Source organism: Onychostruthus taczanowskii, unplaced genomic scaffold (assembly GCF_017590055.1).
Source record: "Onychostruthus taczanowskii isolate IOZ18803 unplaced genomic scaffold, ASM1759005v1 scaffold61, whole genome shotgun sequence".
Taxonomy (NCBI): Eukaryota; Metazoa; Chordata; class Aves; order Passeriformes; family Passeridae; genus Onychostruthus; species Onychostruthus taczanowskii.
The window spans coordinates 256,846-280,920 of NW_024503790.1; the positions used below are offsets into that span (position 1 = coordinate 256,846).

Sequence of the window (24,075 nt, forward strand, 5' to 3'; positions counted from 1 at the left end):
GGGAAGGATGGGCTGCTGGACTCCAGTCAGTCCTGGCTGCACACCACATTCCCTGCACGACTTATCCCTGACCTTGCCTACAGCTTCTCCCATCCCTGAAATGGGAATTACAAACCCTCCTAGCTCCCTGCAGCCCATCTGTTTAGTTTGTAAACTCTCCAGGGCAGAGGCTGGTTTTTATTTGTGTGTACAGCACCACATACAGCCAGGTCCTGCTCTTGGCCACGGCTCCAGGCAGGATTGGAACACAAAGCAATGACGGTATCTTGATCAAACACGAACAACTCGGATAAACAATAGAAAAGCAGCTTGATATTTTTTTCCCCGCTGTCTCTGCTTTTCCGTGACTTGTTTATTCATCTCAAAGCCTCAGCAGACATCTAATCAAGCTGTTAAAGAGGCAGATTTGTGGTCAGTCAAGCACTTGGGGAGTTGTTAAACGTTCAAAACCAGTTCTAGTCAGCCAACAGCTTCTTTTTTTTTTTTTTCCCCCTTCTCCTGGGTAGTGATATGGTTTCCTTACTCACTGTATACTCCAGTTACAATTGGGATACAAGTTCTCTCCTAAAAGGTCTCATTAAGTTTGGGTAGGGACACCTGCCTTTTTCAGCCCTATCTTGTTTGCACTTTTTGGTCCCAATCCAAATCACGCCACAGACGAAGCAATGATTTCAGCAGGCTTAAGAAAGAAGGAAAAATGTGATAGTTTCCAGATGAGTGTATTATACTAAATTTAACATGCCTTTAGGTACTTAAAATTTCCACTTTTCCCCCTTCCATTTATGCAATTAGAAATTAAGCGGCAGGAAACCATTCCTACTCCAGCCTCAGCTGGGAAGGGTACAGGCTCCTTCCCACAGAAGGAAAAAGGAGACCTGTCCTCACAAGAACATATTTTGCACAGCTTACATGGACAGGTTCAAAAATAGGTTTGGGATAATACATCTTTAATTAAATAAAGCAAAACAGATACAGACTCTTCACGTGGTAGTTATATGTGCATATACATATATACATATACATTAACACAGGCAACAAGAAGCAAGGCAGCTGTGAAGAAAACCAAAAGCTTTTACTCTATTTAAAGAGCAATGACAAATTTAAATTCCACTTTTAGAATTGATTTTTTCCACGCTCAGCCATGTTGACTTGAACACCTTTGTTCTGATTGTTGTCACTCCAGCAGTAAAGGACACACTGGGAATTGATACCTACAACGGATATCTTGGAGTCTCAGGGCCAGAAGAACCACCTGATCACAGACCACGCAGCCCTGGTAAGAATTAACTCTAGGAAGTCCCATTTGAGCTGGAGCAGAGCATGTAAGGACAGGATGACTCGTTACCAGGGACACCAAATAAAAATGGAACTCATCATCAGCCTGAACAACAGAGCAGGAGCTGAGGCTTTCTCTGCACGCTGACAGTCGCTACGTGCGGTGCTGCCACCACCTTTGGTTCTCCTGGGTCTTACCCAGGCTGGTGCTCCTCTCTCCAGCAGATCCCACTGGCTTCCCAGACTGCAGCACACACACAGAGAACTCAATAAAACCCCTTTCCAAACCACAGAGGAGCTATGGCTCCAAAGTACATAGTTCAAATTAAAAATTGGGGCTGGATAAAATGATTCAAAATTGGGAAGAAAGAAAGATATCCTGTTTTCAATAAGCTGTTTTGACCTGACTGGTGAATGCAGTCCGGCAAGGGAGGAGGTGGAAAAACAAGGACATGCTGGAGCAATGGTCCTGGATGGTATCATGCTCTGACAATCTTAATGCTGCTCTGGCACTGGAGCTATTTTATTTCACAAGTCCTTTGCTCCAGGCGAGCTCCTCAGCGTCTGTTGATTCTGGGCACAGCTCAACACGTTCCTCCAGAGCGCAGGATCCACAGAGCAGCGCCCAGGACAGGTGTGGATGCAGGGCTGCAGCACGCACACCTCAGGCCTGGAAGATAAGGAGTTTCTCAAGCCCTCTGAACTCCAGCTTACCCCTCAGCCCATCCCCTTCCTTTCCTGGCATGGTTTAAAAAACAGCCATCACACAACTTGTTTTCCTTTCTCCTGTTTGCTGTGCAAAATAGGAGGAGCTGTTCTGTCACTTTCCATCTAGCAGCACTCACCGTGCAGCACAACAGGCTTTCAGTAAAGGCAAGTTCTGCATCAACCTACGCCATTCCCCTCCCTCTTGAGACGTGCACTCACTCCTTGTGCTACATGGACAACACACAAGCGTGGGACAAAGAAAAGAGATCCTCGAGAGTCGTCTCCATAGCTAGAGCACGGTGCTGAGTAAAGAAGCAGCGCAGACAAGCTTCTGAGCCAGGGGAAGAGCAGCAGACAACGTGCCAACAAGGCAGCTCAAGGACTGGGGTGGATGTAAAGAAGGGAGTGCCTGGAGCAGTGTCTTGCCAAGGCAATGAAGAGCTTTAAGTAGTTGTGACCCACTGCCAGACACTGAAACCTCTCTGTTCTCCCACAGAAGAGGGGTGCAAAAACAATCAGCCGAAAGGGTAAGCTGAGAGCCAGATGGCACGAGGATGTGTTTAACTCACCCTCCATCCTGGGAAGTTTCAAACAGGGTCACTCCATGACCCAAAGCTACAAGAGACAGCAGGGCCTTGCTGCATCCATCACACAGTTTGGATTTACCCGTTTGGATTCTGCCTCTTCTGAGAGGACAGAATTCCAATTTTAAAGGGCAACTGTACAAACAGGACATAGGAGTATTTATATTCCTCTCCAAACACCGACACAAGCAGCAGGGGTCTAGTGGGTGATTTATGAGGTGGGAATGCTTCTTTGAACTGGATGCTGGATGGGGGTTGCTCTCAGGAGTGGGGAGGATGGCTGGCTTTGCTGAGCAGATCTCCCAGTGGCCCAGGTGGTCCCAGCTGCTGGCTACTCCAAATGAAGCTCTCTCCTTCCATTCTCCCTCTCTCTCACTCACATACAAAGTCAACACACCAGAGAAGGCCATTTTTCTTTTATTTATTTCCCAGAAGAGCTCTTCCTCGCACTTTTCAGACACGATACAAAACAAGCAACAGAACTTTGTTTCATAGACAGAAACAGTTTGTTGGAGTATAAAGAGTTACTGGTGATCGTTACTGAAGAATGTTGGCTTATTCCAGGGGCACTTCAGTATTCCTGAGGAATAATCATTGATTTCTCCTTCCTTCCCACTGGGATAGTCTCAGCCATTAGTCACTGTTCCTGTAAAGCAAGAAGGCTTATATGATTAAAAAGCCATTTGGGTTCCTTACATGGAAGGTGCTGCAGGATGTAAAGCAAGTCATGGAGCTCTGTAACATTTCCAGAGGGTAAGGGAGCATTTTCATCCTTTGCTAAAGCAAGCTGTATATGGAGGAATTAAGCAGCTATTTTCATGCCAGAAGTATGCCATGTTTTCAGGCATAACCCTCCATTCTGACAAACTGGGTACTTCAAAAACCCCCACATTACTGGTCAAGTTAACTCTTCACATGCTGAAGAGAAATAAGGCTGAAATCAAAGCCACAAAGACCAAGAGGAAAGGCTGCAGTTGCTTTCTTGTGTTCTTGCACATGAATACAAATCCACATTCCTATCAAAGTACAGGACTGGGAGGTTTGGGTGACAATACAGGCTAAATAACCTGAAAACTAGGATATTTTCCATTTTGCAAGGCAATTTAGGTTGTGTCAGTCACAGCCATAGCATTTTAAGCGTTGAAATAATTGTGACATGTTGATTTTAAGTTCTGCTGAAGTCACAGTGAAAACCACTTGGTCAAATTACTTAAAAAGCCTCAGAGTATTCTGACCACAAATTAGAACCCTTCTGCACTGTAAGTCTTCTTTTGGTCTAGATGAATGGCTCCTGCACTGGTGTTGGGGTTTCATGATGGAATTTCTAACCCAAAGGATGGGCAGTGTGAAGATCCAAGTTACAGCCACAACAGCTGCAAAGTCACCATGACATCTCCTCATTATTCAGTATCTTGAAGGTCCTCTGTCCTCTCTCATTTTGACTCAGGACTCAGAATTAAGAACTTGATCCTGAAGAATCAACAATCCCAACTGGGTAAAGAGCTGAGTAACCTGGTCTGACCTCACAGCTAACCCCCATGACCTCCCTGCAGTCCTTTCCAACTCGAGCTCTCCTGTGATCCTGTGAACTTGACAGGTTCAGAAAACTAGAAATAATTTTGACCAAGTTAATCTGTGTTACATTTCCCTCTAATAAAGCTGATTTTTTTTTTGCAGATTCTATCATTTTGACAAGTTAGCATTTGAACAGAACTCAGTTTTGTAAATGAAATCCTACAAAGTTTCATTATAACAAACTTTTCTAGGAAAAAAAACCAGATGAGTGATAATGCAACAATATCTTCCATGTTCCTAACCAAGAGAAATGAAATCACTTTCTTGTAATAACAACCCTGGAGCCATTACCCAGGACATGACATTTGGGAGGGAATTAATGACATTAACCATTAGATAGCTTCTTCTGTGTTTTCCCTCTCTCAGCCTCTTTGTGCCAGAGAAAGTCATGAAGACAGTGCACTGCAAAGTATTTGTCTTGTGCCATGCAGGCACCTAAGTGTCCTTCCAGTTACCTCATGCTCCCAAGGACCACCCTGCTCCAGATTAGTCCTCAATCCAAAGAAAATCCCTTCCTAGGGTGACTGGACTCTGTTTTCTGCTGCCCAACATCCCTAGCAGCAAGCATCCCTGAATGAAAAATGCTCTCTCAGAACACGTGAGCAGTGCATTTCTCACTCACATGAAGCCACAGATGTGCCACTCCAGCTTTTTTTTGGAGACATAAACTGAAGGAACACCCTCAGGATGGTGTGGAGTGCTAACACATTTTAATGTTAACACATCCAGCCAGAAGAGCCACAGATTTTTGATTCTGGGCAGTAGCTGGCAATGCTGATCAGCTGCACAGAAGTCAAGTTTCTCTATACTGCTCTCCAAAGAATTTATTTGTTGGGGAATCTTGTTACTATTTGCCTTTAACAGGCAGCTGGAGAGAATATTTGTAAGCAGGTATATCTGCTAGGGCTGCAGAAGGCTGGCAAAAGCTCATCTGTCAGTCAGTCAAGGAGAACTGGGCTCAACTTGCAGCTCTACAAGCACCAGGAGAAGCCTGGAAATGCCTGCAGGCCTCCTGCAGCAGGCAGAGGAGCCATACAGGAGGGATTTCTGCACTCTGTGTCCTGCATCAGAAGCTCCTGGCAGATATTTTACCTCAGTACTTTCTGAAGTGCTAAAGTAACTGTAAACATGTCCTGGTGATGCCTGGCCACCAGTGGCACTGAAACCATTTAACCAGGCCATGGCTCTCTGGATCCAAAACACACACACACATTCCTTTTGTTTCCAGGTGCCACAGTGATAAATTACCATGAGAACAGGCCCAGCTCTGACACATGAAGAAATTAAGAAAACACTAATGGAGTCCATTTGTGGACTGGTGCACTGCAGCCAGCCATTTGTGCACAAATGGTTCATGCTAATAAATCTATTCTTAAAAATTTTACTTTAGTATGGTAAAATATTTTAAAGTATTTTACTTCAGTGTTAATACTGAACTCATTAAAATTATCCTCTTCAAAACTGCTTACAAGGTACATTTTTTCCCAGACTTACTACATTATTATGCAGACAAACAAGCCACAAAACTTACAAGTGATCAGTGTTTTCATATTGAAAAAAAAAACCCCAAAACCCAACAGAAGATCAAAGATCTACTTCCACAGGCAGATCTCCCTGACGTGACTCTCAGTTTCTTCCCAGCTCGTGTCTTTTAAAGTCTGAAGAACCTTAAATATTAGTTTAGTTTTTCTGCTTTTCTGACATGTATTTTTATTGTGTTTTCAGCTTGTGGGAAAAGCTACCTGCAGGATCTGTTAAACTAATTCCATGTATTCAGTCTAGTAAATTTACTGTTAAACACACCAGATATTAAAGAACAGGGTAACATTCCAGCTTTGGCAGCACAAGTTTCTTCCTACTAGCACACCTCTGGGAAAGGCGGAGGAATATCCATGTAAATGCATAATCTGATTTATAATAAAGTAGTTACCAACCAATGGTAGCTAGCATTGTGTGTTGGTTTTGCACAGCCTGTTTTTTGGTAGTAGGGAGGCCACAGAGGTGCCTTCTGTGAGAAGCTGCTGGAAGCTTCTCATGTCCAGCAGAGTCAATCCCTGCTGGCTCTGAAGAGGGGCATGCTGCTGGCCAGGGCTGAGCCAATTAGAGATGATGGGAATGCCTCTGTGACAACAGATTTAAGAAGAACATCAGAACAAAGGTGCACAGCTTTTCTTCACCAAGGTCAGTGGAGAAGGAGGGGGAGGAGCTGCTCCAGGGGCTGGAGCTGAGATTCCTCTGCAGCCGTGGTGAGGCCAGGCTGGAGCAACTGTGTCCCTGCAGCCCATGGGGATCCCTGGGGATGCAGAGATCCACCCCCAGCCCATGGGGATCCCTGGGGATGCAGAGATCCACCCCCAGCCCCTGGGGATCCCTGGGGGATGCAGAGATCCACCCACGGGGATCCCTGGGGGATGCAGAGATCCACCCCAACCCCCGGATGCAGAGATCCACCCACAGCCCACGGGGATCCCTGGGGATGCAGAGATCCACCCACAGCCCACGGGGATCCCTGGGGATGCAGAGATCCACCCCCAGCCCACGGCAGAGGTGCTCACACTGCAGTGGGTGGATGCCTGGAGGAGGCTGTGTTCCAGTGGAAGACCCCTGTGGGGAGAGGGTCCCTGCTCCCAGGCTGGAGCAGCCTGTCCTTGGAGGACTGCACCCCATGGAAGAGTGACCCATGCTGCAGCAGTTTCAGGACTGTTTACCCATGGGAGGGACTCACGTTGCAGCAATTTTGGTAGGACTGCTGCTCATGACAATGGACCCACACTGGAGAAGTTTGTGGAGAACTGTCTCCCGTGGGAGGGACCCCAGGGTCTCCCAGGGGAAGGACTCTTCTCCCAGAGCAAGGGAAGAAAACCTCGGGTGATGAACTGACCAAGATCCCCACCCTCCTGGCCCCTGCACTGTCAGTGGGAAGGAGGGAGGGGCTGGGAGGAAAAAAGGGTTTCAAGGCCTTATTTTACTTCTCATTATCTTCCTCTGATTTTGTTAGTAATAAATTCACTGTGCAACTTTAAGTTGAACTTGTTTTGCCCTTGAAATGTTTTTCTCACGGTCCTTATCTCAACTCATGAACCTTTTGTTAATTTTTTCCCCTTTCCTCTGCCCAGCTGTGACAGGGGAAGGTAATCCAGGCTTTCCTGGGTACCTGGTGTTGGGCCTGTGTCAAACCAGATGTGTTGATACTTACTTTTACAAATTTACCATGGAGAAGATATGGAGACTGGAAGTCGTGTTGACAATTGGAATAAGCCATTCCTAACCCCATCCCTGACCCAAACGCAATAGGCCATGTCTTTCCTGTGGAAGAGGCAAGTACAGAGGAAAAGGTGAAGTCAAGGAAAGCTGTTTGTTATATGTTGTTCTATAAGCACCAAGAAAGAACAAATTACTAGAAGATTCATTCTAGACATTTTCAAGTTATAAAATCCTCCAAACCAGCCCACCACAGAATAAGAGTAACAGTAACAAGTGTTTAGAATTTAACAGAGTAATGTCTGAATTCAAGGTATTACTTGGTATTATTAAAGTTATTAGGTATTATTAAAGGTATTATTAAAGTTATTCTGTTTTAAAGCACAGCTGAAGAACTAGAAGGTGAGGCTGGCACAAACTGATGTCCAGACACACGGCTCCAGTGATTTGGCTCAGGCTCTCCTGCCATTCCAGGATGTGAGCTGAGCACAGGAGGAGCTCAGGGAGGTGCCATGGATAACAACCTTGTTACACAACAGCAAGAAGTTTTGGGAACTCCATTTCAATGGAAAAGACAGGCCAAACAATGGAAGAATTGGTCTAACAAGCTGATTAACTTCTATGTGCCTCACAGGCTTCTAGCTGCACCTACAACAGATGGACAGTGGGAAGCCAGGCAGCCAAGATTAATGCAGTGTACTTACTTTTGAAGAAGATGACTGAGAAAACAATTCCTAATCCAAATCCAGCACCTGTAAGAAGAAATGCAGCAGTGAGAACAAAGATAAAGCAAAGTAATGGAAAATTATCTAGTTCTTTACAGTAAGTCTTTATTCCAACTGAGGAATATCAGACTGTGAACATCAGACTATGACTACCCAGCTACATGTTATTTCAGACACCAAACCAGAGAGTTATTACATAACAAATCTGAAAAAAACAATTCTTGTTTTCTTAAGTAACTGTAAGCAGCTAATTCACATTAGAATCTCAACATATGTAATAAGTACATTATCAGAAATACCTGGGGAAAAAAACAGACTCTCATCCTAGGGAAAGTTCCTGAATTTCTGTCACCATCTACAATGTGGAATTAAAATTTATTTGGCTCATTGTCAGTAAATGAGAAACACTTTAAATGAAAACTTATTGTGTCCTTGAGCTTCAGATTCTGCAGATGAATATCTCATTGTATTTCGTTTATCTCACTGCTTTAAGTGCTTCAATGTGTGCCCGAGGGCAGCAGAACTTTGAAGCTTTGTGTTACCCTATACCTTACAAAGAAAGCTCCAGGCTGCTTATCTTTCACATCCACAACATTCATTATGGAGCATATTTAAACACATTAGGAATGAATGACTTTTCACATCCTTATATTATACACTGAAATAACTGCAGCAGTTGAAACAAAATTATTTAGCGCCACTAAAAAAACTCGGCATATTTAAGAATAATTTTTTGCTTTCCTTGGAAGGTGAGCTTATGATTTTGTGTAAGACGTCAGGCAAGTCTGCAAAACTCCTCTCAAGACCCAACAAATATCACAGTGAAAACTTGCAGCTGACTGGGCAAATTCTACCTTTAATCATGTCCACTGAAGAGAAGAATTTTAGGTAAGGCACGGAAGTACGAAAGTTTGAAAAAAGAAAATAAATCAGTCATGCACATCCTCATAAAAAACCAAACCAACAGCTTCAGGTTTATTTTGCAGCAAACACATCCTGTTATAGGTTGCAACTCCCTCCTTTCAATACAAGAAATTAAATATTATGAGTTTGTTAATTAAAAGACATCCTTTTTTCATATTCCTAAAAGCATATGATGCTGTTGAACACATTAGTAAGTGGGATGAGTACAGAACAATGCCAAGGAATCCTGTACTCTCGTGGCATACAGGATGCTGTTTCTTTTTTTTTTTTTTTGAGTTTCCTTGTGCTCTTCATATTTTTTCCTTGTAAAAAATATATTGATAGTTTCTATTGAAGAACAGATTACTCAAAGAATACTTGACATCCTCAGTACATTAGGATGCACCACCCTGTACTTAACTGAGCATCCCACATTTTTTGGTGATGATATTAGGACATAGGTAATATTAGGAATATTACCTGAATATTAGGACAGAGGTAAGCAAACATGATCTGAGCAAAGCGCCCCACATTCACTCTCTGTTACAACTCTACTCTCTGTATTTACTGAGAGCTGGAAAAGGCAGTTGGTTTGAAAACCCTTTGCATTTTACTGCAGATTTTCAGTTGTGCCAGAGGTAACTACTTTACCAGGTCATTACAACTTCGGAGTAGGCTTACAAAACATGCAGGAAGAGCTTTGACCGCCGCCAAGCCATCGTGACATAACTCCCCCAGACATTTCAGAGCCCGAGTGCTGCACTGAAGGTCAGGTTTTCACCCTGATCATTTGCACAGCTAAGGGAAAATCGGGGATCCTTAGGTGTCTGCTCAGAGCCTCAGGGCTCTGTGCCTTTCAGACAGTAAGAGACACTCCTTGGAGCAGCTCGCTCAGAGCCATGCACAGAGCAATGCTCACCCGCAGCCTGGAAGAGACATCAGGCCTCCCTCGGAGGCACAGCTCAGCCTCTAGCCCCCAGCAGAGCCTCCCTGCCCTGCCTGTGCTGTGGTCCAGCTGCTGCTGGCTCTGGCAGTGCTCATGCCATCAAGGGCAATTACTGCCTGCCAGGATCCATCCCGCTTGGCAGCCCGGCTGCATCCTCTGCCAGCCCGTTCCTACAGCCCACTGAGCTGCTTTGCTTTGGGCTGTTCAGAGCTCATGAGGACTTGGTGGGGATTCTCTCTGCTCAGACAGCACCAGGACTGTTTGAAGTGCCCAGCTCAGGAGCCCTGCCACGAGGGAGCAATCCTTGTCCTATGCTTCCTGTCCCTGGGAAGACCCCCTCTGCCAATCCAAACAGCTTAGCTAATCAATGAGAAATGATTTACAGGATGACAAATCCTGCATCATCTCCATGCACAGCCTGGGCAGTTTCTCATGTCAGCACATTTTCCATTTTACCAGTCAAACCCACATTCTTCTCACCAGCCTGGTGGTGAACTGCTTCCTGTCTTGTCTTAACACAACCCTGCACTAAGGAAGCAGCTATAATTAATACAGTTTCTTTCCATTTACTTACAGAAATTATCATTATCTCGTACTCTCTTCACCTCCTTCAGATGTTCTCTCACATTACAGCCCCTCTGTAAGGGCTGCACTCACATGCCATCAATGCTGCTTCCTGTTGGCCATGGGGGAAGCTACAGGATACACTTAAAAGGTGAAGAATTTATTATTTATGTCAACTGCAATTCAGACTAAGTCTAAAACACAAACTAGGCCTTCCCCCACCCCAACACCACTGTTAAACAGATGTGGTGCAGCATGACTGACTTAGGAAAAACTGTCTTAAGAAAGCTTTTTCTGAAGCAGCTTGTTTAAAGGGATTGTTCTTCTTCATGCAAATGCATTTTGGTGCAATTTTAGAGGCTATCACTGCACTTTACTCCAGCTGTAAGGAGTCTACGGTGACAACGAGTACCAAAAATTGATGGCAAGATAGCTAAGACCTTGCTTTAAGTAATGAAAATGCTACAGAGAAGTGAAGGAGGAGATCTGACAGCTAATGGGTTCTGGCCTTCTGTGCAAGAAGGCAACTTGAGAAACAAAGCCAGTAAAGCACCTTAGCTTTCCTAATCTCACAGGCAGCTTTGGTCACTCCTCTCCTGACTAAGGCACAGCCTGTGCTCAAAGCCATTGTGATCACAATGCCCTGTCCACTGGGAACACCAGCTCTGCCCCTCACACCAGCCACTGCACGTACAGCATTTGCTCTTTTCTACTTGGGTTGAACAGTTAGAAGTTGGTTTTAACTTAAAACCAGAGCCTTCAGCTACATTTAATTCCTTAGCCTGTCTGGTTAAGAACCTCTTTCTGCGGGAAGTTTGTCACTCATCTTCATTCCACTAGAAAGTATTTGTGGTTATGTGGTCATTTCCTGTGTCTCCAAGACCAAGGGGGAGCAAAACCATCTTGCCTCGGGAGCAAAGCAAAGCATTTCACTTTAATTCTATATAAAGTTACACCAGAGATAAACAATGGCAGAGCTGGTGATGAGTTTTACAGGTTTAAGTTCTCACATGCTCCATTTCCCCTCGAAGAGGCAACATGTCGCTTCAAAGAGCCTCCCACCTGACCAGGGGACGCTCCAGCTGTTCCTCCTAAAGATCAGCACCTCTAGGCCAGGCTTTAACTTCATAACAATAAAACATGAAAGGTTTATCTTACAATAAAAACAAACGAACATGGAAAAGCAAAGGGCTTGATCCACACCAGGCACATTTTCCCTCCCTTTCTTGCCTGACAGACTCTTTGGAGGAAAGGGCCACAGGAAAGAGTACAACCCATTTTTCACCTTCTCTGACAGTTTAAAATGTTTAACTAGAAAAACAGCCTCTTCCACCCCACATTCATCACTCCAGCCTAAACTCATTTACAGTGTCAACAGGGGACAGGACACTTGTGTGGACACCTCAGCCCTGCTCCCCACCATGCAGCACAGCCACACGGAATTGGCATTAGGCAGCAAGCCCAGGCAACACTACTTTTTCTTTCTCCTTTTTTGGCTCTTACACCTTCCAAGAAAAACGTCCTGGTACCTCCAATCAATCTGACACGCAGGAGAGCACACGCTGTATACCCAACAGGACATCATAAAAGTGTCTCAGAGAGAAACACAAATCTTCAGGACGGGCTCCTTCCCCATAAGAACATCTGGGAAAAGCTTTTCTATAAATTTAATCAGCAGTCACTCCAACAGTGATATTACACGGTTCTTTCCTAGGCTACCCAAGTAGCTACAGGCTGAGGCAGCTACTAACACAGCCACACCTAGATGTACTTTGCTTCAATAGCTTGAAACTTAAAATAGAAGGATTAAAATATGCTCATTGACATCTGGCAGATGTGCTGCTGTTACTATAGCAGCTGGAAGGTTTTCAATTACTTAATCCCAAAATGAAAACTGTTCTTTTCCTTTGCCATTCCACACACACTAATACAAAACGGAAAGCTTCAGCCTCCAATCCCACTCTGACAAGATACATAAAGAATTGCTTTGTAAAAATGTGGAGGGAAGTTGCCTTCATACACCAGGGCCTTCACAGGGCAGCACTCAGCACCAGTTCGAAATCCAAGACCATGAAATCACTTATTTACGGAGGGAATTAATTTTAAGCAGACTCTTTGCAAGGTCTTAGTGGCAGGAATCAGATTTTCTTCAAACACCAACTTTGAAGCTTTCATTCCCGTCTCCCCTGTGGTGTGGACTGTTTGCAGAGCAGACAGAAAAATGAGCATGGACATTAGAAGAAAACACAGTGAAATTATATACTAAGTACTCAAGAAAGAAGCAGAAGAAAAGAGTTTTGTTTTATACTAGCATCTGACTGTAGTAACAGAGAAAAACTGGAATAACAAACTATTAATATCCAAATATCACTATACTCAAAAATCCCAACATGCTTTCAGGGGTTGTTTTCACCCTTAAGCACTCAGGGTCAGGTCAAGTGCTGCTCAAAGGTAAATACCAGCACTGCTGCAGAGGCACAGGCAGCAGCAGCAAGGGTCTGTGGTGTCCCAAGGAACCACAGTGACACTGCACCAGAAACTTCACCCTCACACCACAGACTGCTGAGTGAACTGTGAGACCTGAGGGCACAAACGTTTTCTCCCCCTTTAAAAGGGGGACAGGAGTGGAAGCTGCTCTGTGATGACACAGCACAAGCTCCCTGTGAAGGCGCGGAGGTCCCGGCACACATTTCCCAGGGAAGCTGGAACTGCCCCATCCCTGGAAGTGTCCAGGGCCAGGTTGGACTGGATGAGCTTTAGATGCCTCCCACCCCAAACCATTCTGGCATTCTGAGATCAGTGATGCACCAAGCTTTTAGACAAACCAGGACTGTGCTTGCTTTAGAAGCTCCTGGATAAAAAATCAGCAATATTCCCATAACACAGAAAACACCCCTCTGACAGGAAACATTACCTTGTCTTACTGCAGTTACATGTTCTGCTAATAAAAACAGTAACATAGCTGAAAAGAAAGATTTAGCAGGAGTAAACACCACTCTCAGGGCTTTTGCAGCCCAGCTGTGAGGGTTGGCAATGCTGCTGCTTCACACCCACTCAGCACAGGCTGGCCAGTACTGACGTCTGCTGGCCCAGCTCAGAAGCAGAGGCAACTGAGAGCAAGAAGAGTTTCAGGGGTGTCTCACTGGCAGGAGTGAAGAGAAAAGGAGCCTGATCCTTCTCAAACCTCTCACTATTCATTTATTATCACCAAGGATGTGCCAGCAGCCCTGAAAGAATTTTCTCAGAAAACTGTTTCTGATATACAAAAAAACAAAGTCTTGTTTCCACCTACTGCTGTAAGTTCTCAAGGACCAAAGTTCAGGATATCACTTGGCTACAGTTTCTTTCCCGTGGGCACTGCCACTGCATGCCACCTCCAAAAAAGGCAGAGCTGGCATCTCATCAATGCACTCACGCAGAGGTTCAGGAAGTCGGGGCGTTTTGGGCTCATTTCCCCTGGAGCAGAGCTTAGGAGCTCTGGGGTTTGCAGAGGCTGCAGTTGGATTGCCACAGCTCTTCTCTCAGGTTCTCTTGCCCCAAAGGCCACCAAGAGCAGGCTGGCACAGCTGGTGGGGCACAGCCCAGCAGGGCACAGCTCCCTGACTCATCCAGAGCCAACCAAGGGAACAGCAGGGCATAATGCACTTAGGAGGAGACCTGGATTCCTAGAGAGTTTCCTGTCTTTCTCTTCCAACAGAAGATATTACCCCCTTCATTTGTAAGTGGATATTGTATTCAGAGCTCTGCTAACATCATAACTAAAAATTGCTGTTAGATTTTGACTAAAAGCCTATTCTCAGAACAGCATTGCCCAGCTCTTCCAAGGAAAACATTTTCTGTTGTCTGCACTGCCTCCCTGCACAGCCTGAGCCATGAGCAGTTCATATTTACACTACTTGGTCTGCTGCAAGACACAACCAGTAGAGCTGAATCTTCTGTACAACCAGGAAAAATAACTTGGGGTTCCAACAAAGCTCACACAACAATGCAGCTGTGTGCTCACATAATATCCATGTTCTCCAGCACTAAAAACAAAACCCCAAAGGAGTTTGGAACAAGCCTTCTGGCCTGGTAGCTAAGACTGGATGGCCATGATACAACTGGCAAGCAAAAAAACCCTTTGAAACAGGAATTTCAGGATTTTTGTATATTTAGACAAAGTCTAATCCAGTTTTCAGAAAGTGTAATCAAGTTTTATCATTATATAGACTGACTTTATCCTGTTCATAACCATGTGAAGGATTATTTAAAAATACTGACATTGCAATCCATACAATGATTCTTTCTGAAATATCCAATCTGTGAAACGACACAAACAATACAATTTCATCCCTGCCATTAACAGAACAGCTATTTAAGCAGGCCAGATGATGAAAGGCAGAAGAAATCATGTTAACAGTTGCAGAATTCCAAGTGCCCTTTTCTCTTAAAAAAAATCCCTATTAAATGGAAATTAGAAGCATTTTATTTTCAGATGTCAAAACAGAGGATTAGAGGAAAATGAAATCACTACACTGAGTTATTTACAAGCTTCCAGGCTGAATTTTGGTCAATCACAGACATACATCAAAACATTTCTCTCCTGAAAAAAAAATTAACTTCAACACAGCAAGTTCACACACACAAGTCAAGAAGCAAACAGCTTCCCTAGGATTACCTTCCAGTATCAGGAAAATTACAGCCTTCAACTCATTTAAAACAACAACAGCTTCCAAACAAACCAAGGCATGAGGGCACATAAACCTCCCTCTCTTCCACACTACTCTTTATTGCCTCTCTGTCCCCTGGAAACAGCACATAATAATAATTTGTCCAAAATTACAGCCTTTCAACAACAACAAAAAAAATACACCTCTGTCAATCTTCTGTGAGTAATTGTCCTTCCAAATAAACAGCCATGAACTATCAATCAGTTAAACAAACAAACCAACCCTTTGAACAAGGTTTGGAGCCTGCAGGATGGAGGAAGACCATGGCAGTGTTTACTTCATCACCCCTCCTCTGCAGAGCTCTACTGATGAAAAGGAAGAAATGGCTGTGAAGGCTGGAGAGGACACAGGAATTGAGGAAGGTTTGCAAGCTGGGAAGGAAAAGAAAGCCAGGCTAGTTCAAGTCTCTGCTAGCACATGCCAAACAAATAAGTTTTCTGTAAGAAAATAACAAGTAGCTTTTCTGCAGGAAAATCAGTATCAGAATGAAAAAAAAGGAACAGAAAGTTAAATTATTTAAATGACTGCCTGGGTGAAAATGCCTGAGGATGGTGCAAAGCCAGAGCCAGCAGGACCTGGATTCTCCATCAGAAACCCCCTGGTCAGCTAAGAAAGCACAAGCCAGTCCTCTGCACACAAACACCAAGCTCACAACTGCACCTGGAATGGAAGAGAACAAAACCACCTGGATACAGCCTCATCATTAGCAAAACAAATAAATATCATGCTAATAAAAACGAGGTGACCACAGGCTCCATTTAACAATGGCTCAATGTTCTGAGCAGACATAAAAAGGTTTACCTACTCTTTGAAATGAAATCCTGTCCTAACAACGCCTGACAACATCCTCTGTTTGGAACTAACAGGAAAAAGTTAATACTAAATTACAAGATCCACACAGGTAGTGACCAAGAGCTCAAAAACATAATACAGCATTTCAAAAGATGCAACACAAGATAAATATTTATTTTGGAAGTTTTAGTGGCAGGAGATCAAGTTTTTTTCAGGAGCCTGGTCTCCAACTAAAACAGTATTGCACAACTACAAACAGAGCTAAGGACAAACCCCGACTTACACAGGGAATCCTGATGGGCTAAGGGCAGGCAGCACAGCCCCAGCTGGAATTTAAACCACATTTTTGCTAATAAAGCCAGCCTGGGGGTTCTACCTCCCCTTCTCCCCTTTTCTGTTTCCCATGTCCCACCAGCCCTCAAACTAATCCACAGGAGTTTTCTGTCCACAGCTCTCACAGACACTGGGAAACATCGTGCATGCAAGGCTCCAGAAATGTAGTGCTTCCCTTTATTTAGAGAGTCTGGAATGGGAAAACACTGGGCTAATCACAATGTTTGTTTTTCCCCAGCCATTGGCTGGGAAGATCTCCCTGGCTGTAGCACTTGGGAAGGATGTAAAGGAGTGTTTGGGAAGGAAATTGCAGCCTCCAAAGGGAAAAGTCTGACAAAAAAAGACATTTACCAAATCCTGTATCCCATGTAACAACTAAATCTTCAAGTAAAAAAAATTATTTTCTTTCCTTCTTTCTTTTCAGTACAACAACCACCCTTGATAATTTATATTGGAAACTCCAGCAAACTTTGCAGTAACATTACAAAACAAATCAACCCAACCACTCACAGTTTTAATGTCCCTGCAGAGAAAACAATCATTCCCACTGGGATACCACGGAAAAATGTGTGTTGTCAGCACACAATTCATACAGGAGGTTGCCAGCACAAATGCTTCAGCTACTGATCAATTGTAAAAGCACACAAACCAGAAAAGTGCCCTCACACACGAAGAGAAACACGTGTCTGCACCCACCCCACTGGGTTTGGTGGGAAGATAAAGAGATGCAGCACACGTGACCTTTTTGGACAACCTGATGAAAAACACGAATTCGGCTGAGATCTCTCCTCAGCATCCTCGTGAAGCCAACACTGGGAATCCTCAGACTAGAGCCTTTCCCAGTGCACAAGGCAAAGCAGGTTCTCATTCTTCTGTTGCTCCTTCAGGCTGGAAAACACCCAATCAAAACAAAAGGCCCACTGCAGAGCCAGGGGGGCAGGGGACAGGCACTGAGCTAAGGGCAGGGGACAGGCACCGAGCTAAGGGATGGGGACAGGCACCGAGCTAAGGGGAGGGGACAGGCACTGAGCTAAGGGCTGGGGACAAGCCCTGAGCTAAGGGCTGCACACACCTGAAGGACAGGGCTGTCCAGAGGGACCTGGGCAGGCTCCAGGAGTGGCCCATGGGAACCCCATGAGGTTTAGCAAGAGCAGGTGCTGCACGTGGGTCAGGACAGCCCCCAGGATCAGCGCAGGCTGAGGCATGAAGAGATCAGGAGCAGCCCTAGAGGAGGACCTGGGGGTGCTGTGGGTGAGAGCTGGACACGGCCCAGGCAGAAAGTCCCCGTGCCCTGGGCTGATCCCCCAGCCTGGGCAGCAGGAAAGGGGGGACTCTGCCCCTCTGCCCCACCTGCAGAGCTGCCCCAGCCCTGGAAGGACCTGGAGCTGCTGGAGAGAGTCCAGAGGAGGCACCAAGAAGATCAGAGGGATGGAGCAGCTCTGATGGGAGGAAAGGCTGAGAGAATTGGGATTGTTCAGCCTGGAAAAAAGAAGGTTTTGGGGTGACCTCATTGCAGCCTTCCAGTACCTGAAGGGAGCTGACAGGAAAGAGGGAAAGAAACTGTTTGCAAGGGCCTGGAGAGATAGGACAAGGGGGAATGGCTTCCCAATGACAGGCAGGATATGATTGGATAATGCAAAAAAAAGTCTTCCCTGTGAGGAAGAAGAGGCCCTGGCACAGGGTGCCCAGAGCAGCTGTGGCTGCCCCTGGATCCCTGGCAGCGTACAAGGCCGGGCTGGGCAGGGCTGGGAGCCGCCTGGGGCAGTGGAAGCTGTCCCTGCCATGGCAGGGGTGGGACAAGATGAGTTGTAAAGTCCCTTCCAGCACAAACCACTCTGGGATTCTGTGAAATCAACCCCGTGTCCACCTCCTTCAGCCTCCAGGGCAGAGGATGTACAGGATTCTGACATGTACAGCTGCAGCGTGGAACAAGTTCTTGTTTATAATTTGGCATACTTAATATTTTATGATAAAGCAACCAATGCTATGGAAATGTAAACATGTCCAGATATGTTTGTCAGACAAACCTGAGTAGAATTTCATACGGAAAAACACTGCTCTGGAGCACTTGACACTTTTCAAAGGTCTGTTATAAACAATGGAAGTTTCAGTTTACTTAAAATTATTAAACATCTTTTCTAATGGAAAAGTATTAGGCAACTAAAACCCCCGAGTTCCTCATCAGCTTTCAAGCACAAGGCCACTGCAGCCACAAGAAATAAACATTCACATTTCCCAGATATTATTTACGGTTCTAAAAGAGACATCTGCACCGACATGGAACGAATAACTTTTGTGTCAGACACTGCAGTTATTGCTCTACACGCTGCATTTGAACATTTGGATTTGTAAACACGTTTTGTGGAGACACAAGCTCTGCCCAGTGTCACTTTGCAGCCGGTCACAGGGTGAGCATGGTGCTGCCACCACAGCCACCAGCACCCCTAAAACTCACAGCACTCAGTGAAACCTCGGCAATGCTCTGCGGCTGAAAACTGAGGCACGTGCATAACTCTCACTTTAAGGAAATAAACACGGGAAAAAACCAACAGAACTGTTCCCCAGCTTGACGAAAAGGCAGAACTACAGGGCTGGGACAGGGACGGCGCTTCTCAATGTCACACTCCACACGCTGTACTAAGTGACACGTGCCAAAGCCCTCAGCGTGTCACGCTGTCTATCGCTTTTAATAAACGCAGCCCCCTCGCACACGGAGCGGCGAGAGCAGCTGTGCACAGCCCGATTCCAAACCCACCGCCGCAGCAAAGCCCAAGGCGGCCGAGGTCGCGGCACGCCAGGAGCCGGTCGTGCCTGCCCGCCGCTCATTCATTCCAGCCGGGAGGCCTCCCAGATTGCCTACGGAGCCCAGATTTCCCACGGAAACCTCTTACCTTCAACACAGGGAGTAGCCAGAGGTCAAACACGCCCGGACCGCGGTAAGCCGGGGCCGGGCCGGGGCGCAGAACTGGGAGCGGGCCCGGCAGGGGTCCGAGCCCGCGGCCAAGGTCACCTTGCCAGGCCCGGGGCCGCCGGCTCTACCGGACGCCGGGGGCAGCGGTGAGGGCGGATCCTCCGGACACCCTGAGCCCCTCCCGGGCTCACAAGCGCTCTAAGGCGAACCAGGGGCGGCGGGGGACAGTGGGCCTCGCGCGGCGGGGACACGCCGGCGGCCGCTCTCCCAGGCTCGGGGAGCCCGGGGGGACCACCACCGCTCTTTCCCGGGCCCTCCCGCTCCGCCGTGTCCGTACCGCCCTTACCCAGCTTGACGGCGGAGTCTGCCACACACCGGTCCCACTTCCTGCCCAGGTCGCCCTCCGACGCCATGTTGCCCGTCCCCTCACCTCCTCCCCCGCGCAACTCTCGCGAGACCTGGTGCTCCACCTATCGCCCGCGCCGGCAGATCTCGCGAGATTTCGTGGTCGTTGCCATGGTAATCAACTGGAGGGTGTCATGGCCGCCGCGCCCGACCTTGGGCTCGGCCCAAAATCCCCTCTTTTCCCATAGGAGCCGGCCCAAACGCCATTTCCCCCCTAAGACCGGGCTCGCCACGTCCCCAGCCCGTCCCGGACTCCGTCTAGAGCTCCCGCTGTGTCCTTGTTAGTCCTCGTCTCCCTCAGGCTATGGCAGCATCCCTCCCTGCTCGCAGGCGCCCGGGTTGGGCCCGCGCCCGCCGCCCCCCTGCCCGCAGGGCTCTCGCCTCATCCATGGTAAGAGCCGGGCTGTGCTGCAGGGCCGAGTTTCTCACTGCAGCGTTGTGTACAGCACTGGACACACACTCCCGTGTAGGTTTTCCCTGTCCGACATCCCGCACAGCTCCTGCGTCACCTCAGCAGGAGGAAGAACACTCCGGGAGGGTGGCAGAGCTCTGGAGCAGGTGCCCAGGGAGGGCCGGGAGTCTCCCTCTCTGGGGACATTCCAAACCCACCTGGACCCATTCCTGTGTCGCCTGCTCCAGGTGTGCCTGCCTTGGCAGGGAGGTTGAAACGAATGATCTCCAGAAATCCCCTCCAACCCTAATAATTCTGTGACTTTTACTCTGTGGCCTCGGCTGCTCTTCAGAGCCTGAAGTGAGATACAGGTGTGTGATAGCTGGTGTCAATCCCTATCAATATCCCAGGAAGAGCAATCCAGGCCCCCCATATTCTTGTTTATTTAGGAAAAGGAGCCAAATAATTTCAGCAAGATCATTCAGTCCCATTCAAGAAGTTATTCCACACAATAGGTTGATAATGAGAATCACAGAACTGCAGAATGATTTGGGTTGGGAGGAATATTAGAGCTCATCTAGTCCCACCCCCTGCCATGGCAGGGACACCTTCCACTGTCCCAGGTGCTCCAATCCCTGTCCAGCCTGGCCTTGGGCACTGCCAGGGATCCAGGGGCAGCCACAGCTGCTCTGGGCACCCTGTGCCAGGGCCTGCCCACCTCACAGGGAGGAATTTCACCCCTATCTATTTCCTAATTTTAGAGGAGGAGGTTATGGGGAGAGTTCTCACTGCCTTGTGGGGCTTCAGCCCATCCTGCAGCCTGCTGCAGCTTTGTGGAGCCAGCAACAACTCTGGATGTCTCCAAACCCACTGGAATGAATTCTTGTGTTGCAAATGGTGTGTAGGCTGCCTGGAAGGCATTCTCTAGAAGCCTTGTGGAAAAAAAAACCCGGGTGTTTGTCAAGTGCTAATGTCCCCATTCACACTGGGAGGCAATTTTAGCTGTGATTATTGTTTTGATTTCTTCAAGTTCAATTTTCTTTATCGAGGTGGAGGAGGCTCTGCTGCTTCATAAAACTGGAAGTTCTTTTGCAAGTCAATTACAGACTAAAGCCACAAACAGAAGTGAAAAATTATTGAAGTTGGCAAAAATTTCATTAAGTTATTGTTGGTATAGGTCTTTATCTTAAAAGTAGAACTGGTTTTGATCTAGAGTCACGATGGGAAGGTTTTACTTTTCATTGGTTTGGTTCAATTCCTTCACATATCACAGAACAATCACAATTAACCATTATTTTCTCTTCCTCATAAAATCTAAATGGCTTTTAAGAACTTATCTTAAAAGGCACTGTTTAAACTGAGCCCCTGGAGGTTCAAGAGGTTTCCCTGAGAAGGCAGCCCTTGTTCTGGAAGGGGATCTTCCTTTCTCTTCCTCCCCCTGCAATTTGCTCAAATCAGTCTGCATTGCTGCATAGTTGGTATCCAAAATAGAACCACTCATCGAGTTACTTATAAAAATACCAACATGATCCAGCAGTTTTTTTCCCCAAATAGCTACAGAAGTGCTTTCTGAAACTGCCCCAGCAGTGCCAGCTCCACCCTCCCATTTCCAAACAGCTCTGGAAAATATCATGAGGGGAAAGATAACTTGAAGCCTCCAAAATAATTCTTTAATTTTCATCCTGAAAATTAAATTCCAGAAGGCAGTGCTTAAAACCAGCCCAGAAATGTGGTCTTCTGTTGGCAAAAACAAATGCTCAGTGCAGGCCAGTGTAGTCTCACTTCACACTTACTCATTTTCAGGCTGCTGGGCTCCCTGGAAAACACTGATTTTTGGGATGAAGGAAGCACTGGTGAGCAGCTGGACTGCGAGGCACTTCATAAAGGGTTGTGTTGCTGTGTCTCAATGGATCCTGACAGCCTCACCTCAGGACCTGGTGCATTAAACCCTTTCCAAGGGGATGGAATAGTTCAGGGTAATTGTTTTGAATGTTCAGCTTCCTTTGGAGAAATCACTCTGCTGCTTTTAAATCCCAGAGTCACTGAGTGATCAGAGGGGGCTCTGGAAAACGTTATCCATTAAGGATCTAGAGCACATTCTCTGTACCCCTTCCCCACCCCAGGGAAAAATTAAGGCAGGAGGGAATGTGTCCAAAGACAGGCTTTTCTTTTCATTGCTATAGTTACTTGGCAGTTGGACCCTTGCAGTGTAATATCAAGTATTTATTATTGTGGGGCTCCAAGGTGATGTTTGGAACATGCGGTTTTCAAAAACCTTCTTTGCATTTTACAGCCCAGCATGTGCTGTCCCAGGATTCCTTCCCTCCCTTGTGCTCTCCTCTCCTCCTTTCCAGTAAATAAGTGTATGAATAAATGGAGGAAATGAAGCCAGAAAGCTTCAAAATGAGCCCTGTAATTCTCTGGTGGAAGTCACCTTCTAGTTGAATAGGTTCAGCCCTTGTATCCCCAGTTTTGTTAACAATATACCTGGTGGAGTCATGTGTGGAGTTAAGCACTGCTCACTAGGGGTTAGACACTGGCTGGGTTTGCAGCAGAAGGCCATCAGATAAGGCAGAGGTGGGACTGGGGATCTCAGTGAATAAGTACCATTATTATTCTTCAAAATTGCTGCTTCCTTGGTGTCCAGTGGAAGATCCATGCAGAGGGCATGCCCAGTGCTGTGTGCAGTTCTGGGCCCTCAGCACAACAAGGACCTGGAGGGGCTGGAGCGTGTCCAGGGCAGGGAACAGAGCTGGGGAAGGGGCTGAAGCACCAGGAGGGGCTGAGGGAGCTGGGAAGGGGCTCAGCTGGAGAAAAGGAGGCTCAGGAGGGACCTTGTGGCTCTGCACAGCTCCTGACAGGAGGGGACAGCCGGAGGGTCAGGCTGTGCTCCAGGGAACAGCGACAGGAGGAGAGGGAACGGCCTCAGGCTGGGCCAGGGCAGGCTCAGGGTGGACATCAGCAGGAATTTCTGCTTGGAAAGGGTGCTCAGGCCTTGGAGCTGCCCAGAGAGGTTTGGAGTGTCCATCCCTTCAGGTGTCCAAGGAAGGCCTGGACATTGCAGTCAGTGCTCTGGGCTGGGGACAAGGTGGGGATTGGTCTCCAGTGGTCTGGGAGGGCTTTTCCAGCCAGAAGGGTTCTGTGGTTCCACAGCTGCACTTGGAGGTGAGGAGCTCCTCTGGAACTGCACCACTGGAATTCAAACCCTTTTCAACAGAACAGCTTCCTTTCAACTCTTACCTCTGGCTTGTCCATAGAGCAGGATGAGTTTTTGTTTCAAAAGTTCCCAGCAAGTTTCCTTTAAACCTTGAACCTTCCCCAGCATGAGAATATCACCTCTTATCCTATTTTTTCAAAGACTCCTGAAGCATCCCTTGTGTCATATCCCCACTGGATACTAATACACTCTTGCTCTCCTCCTTTCCAAAGAATACACATGCAGCTTCTCCCATAGATTTAAATAACATGAATCACCTCCCACACATATATTTTTTATTTATTTTTCTGCCAAGATCTGCACAGGAAGGCAGCAGTGTAGGAGTTATCTGCTTGTAATGGTTGACACAGCCTCAGTGTGGGCCCCCGCTCCCTGTTTCCTGTGCTTCCAGAACAATTCTTTCATGATACAGAGAGCTCAGACCTGGGTGGGAACCTCCAGATCTCAATCTCCAGTCTGGTGTGTTGGGTTTTTCCTCCAAACATAAGCCACATTCACCAACAGACACTGATGTTTCTTTCTCTCTTTGAAAACCTTTTAGTTATCTGAGCAACAACACCAACAAAAAAAAAGTCTGAGGAGAAAGAAACCCCTCCTCAGCAGGACTTTGCCCTGAAATGGGAAAGGTGCCAGCAACTCCATTAAGTCTCCTGTGCTGTCCTTATTGATTTTCTGTGAAGGGCAGTTGGATGCTGTGGGGTGAGCAATCCTCACTTGCATTAGGAGGGACAGCTTGTGCTGCAGTGCAACATCCCTCAGGCTTCCCATGGGGATCACATCCACGTTCAGGAGCACATTCTGTGCTGCTGCTGCTGGATTTCCACACCACTCTGCTT

The 24,075-nt window shown here is 46.7% G+C and overlaps 1 protein-coding gene across 1 annotated transcript; it reads right to left on the bottom strand.

Moving 5' to 3' along the window:
- Positions 1–2,972: 2,972 nt before the first annotated feature.
- On the bottom strand, positions 2,973–19,694 carry MICOS10 (mitochondrial contact site and cristae organizing system subunit 10). Its single transcript, XM_041419690.1, has 4 exons — positions 19,573–19,694; positions 8,048–8,095; positions 7,339–7,448; positions 2,973–3,213 (listed from the first exon to the last, which is right to left on the bottom strand). The coding sequence occupies exons 1-4, from the start codon at positions 19,637–19,639 to the stop codon at positions 3,205–3,207; spliced, it is 234 nt and encodes a 77-aa protein (XP_041275624.1). The 5' UTR covers positions 19,640–19,694; the 3' UTR covers positions 2,973–3,204.
- Positions 19,695–24,075: the final 4,381 nt, after the last annotated feature.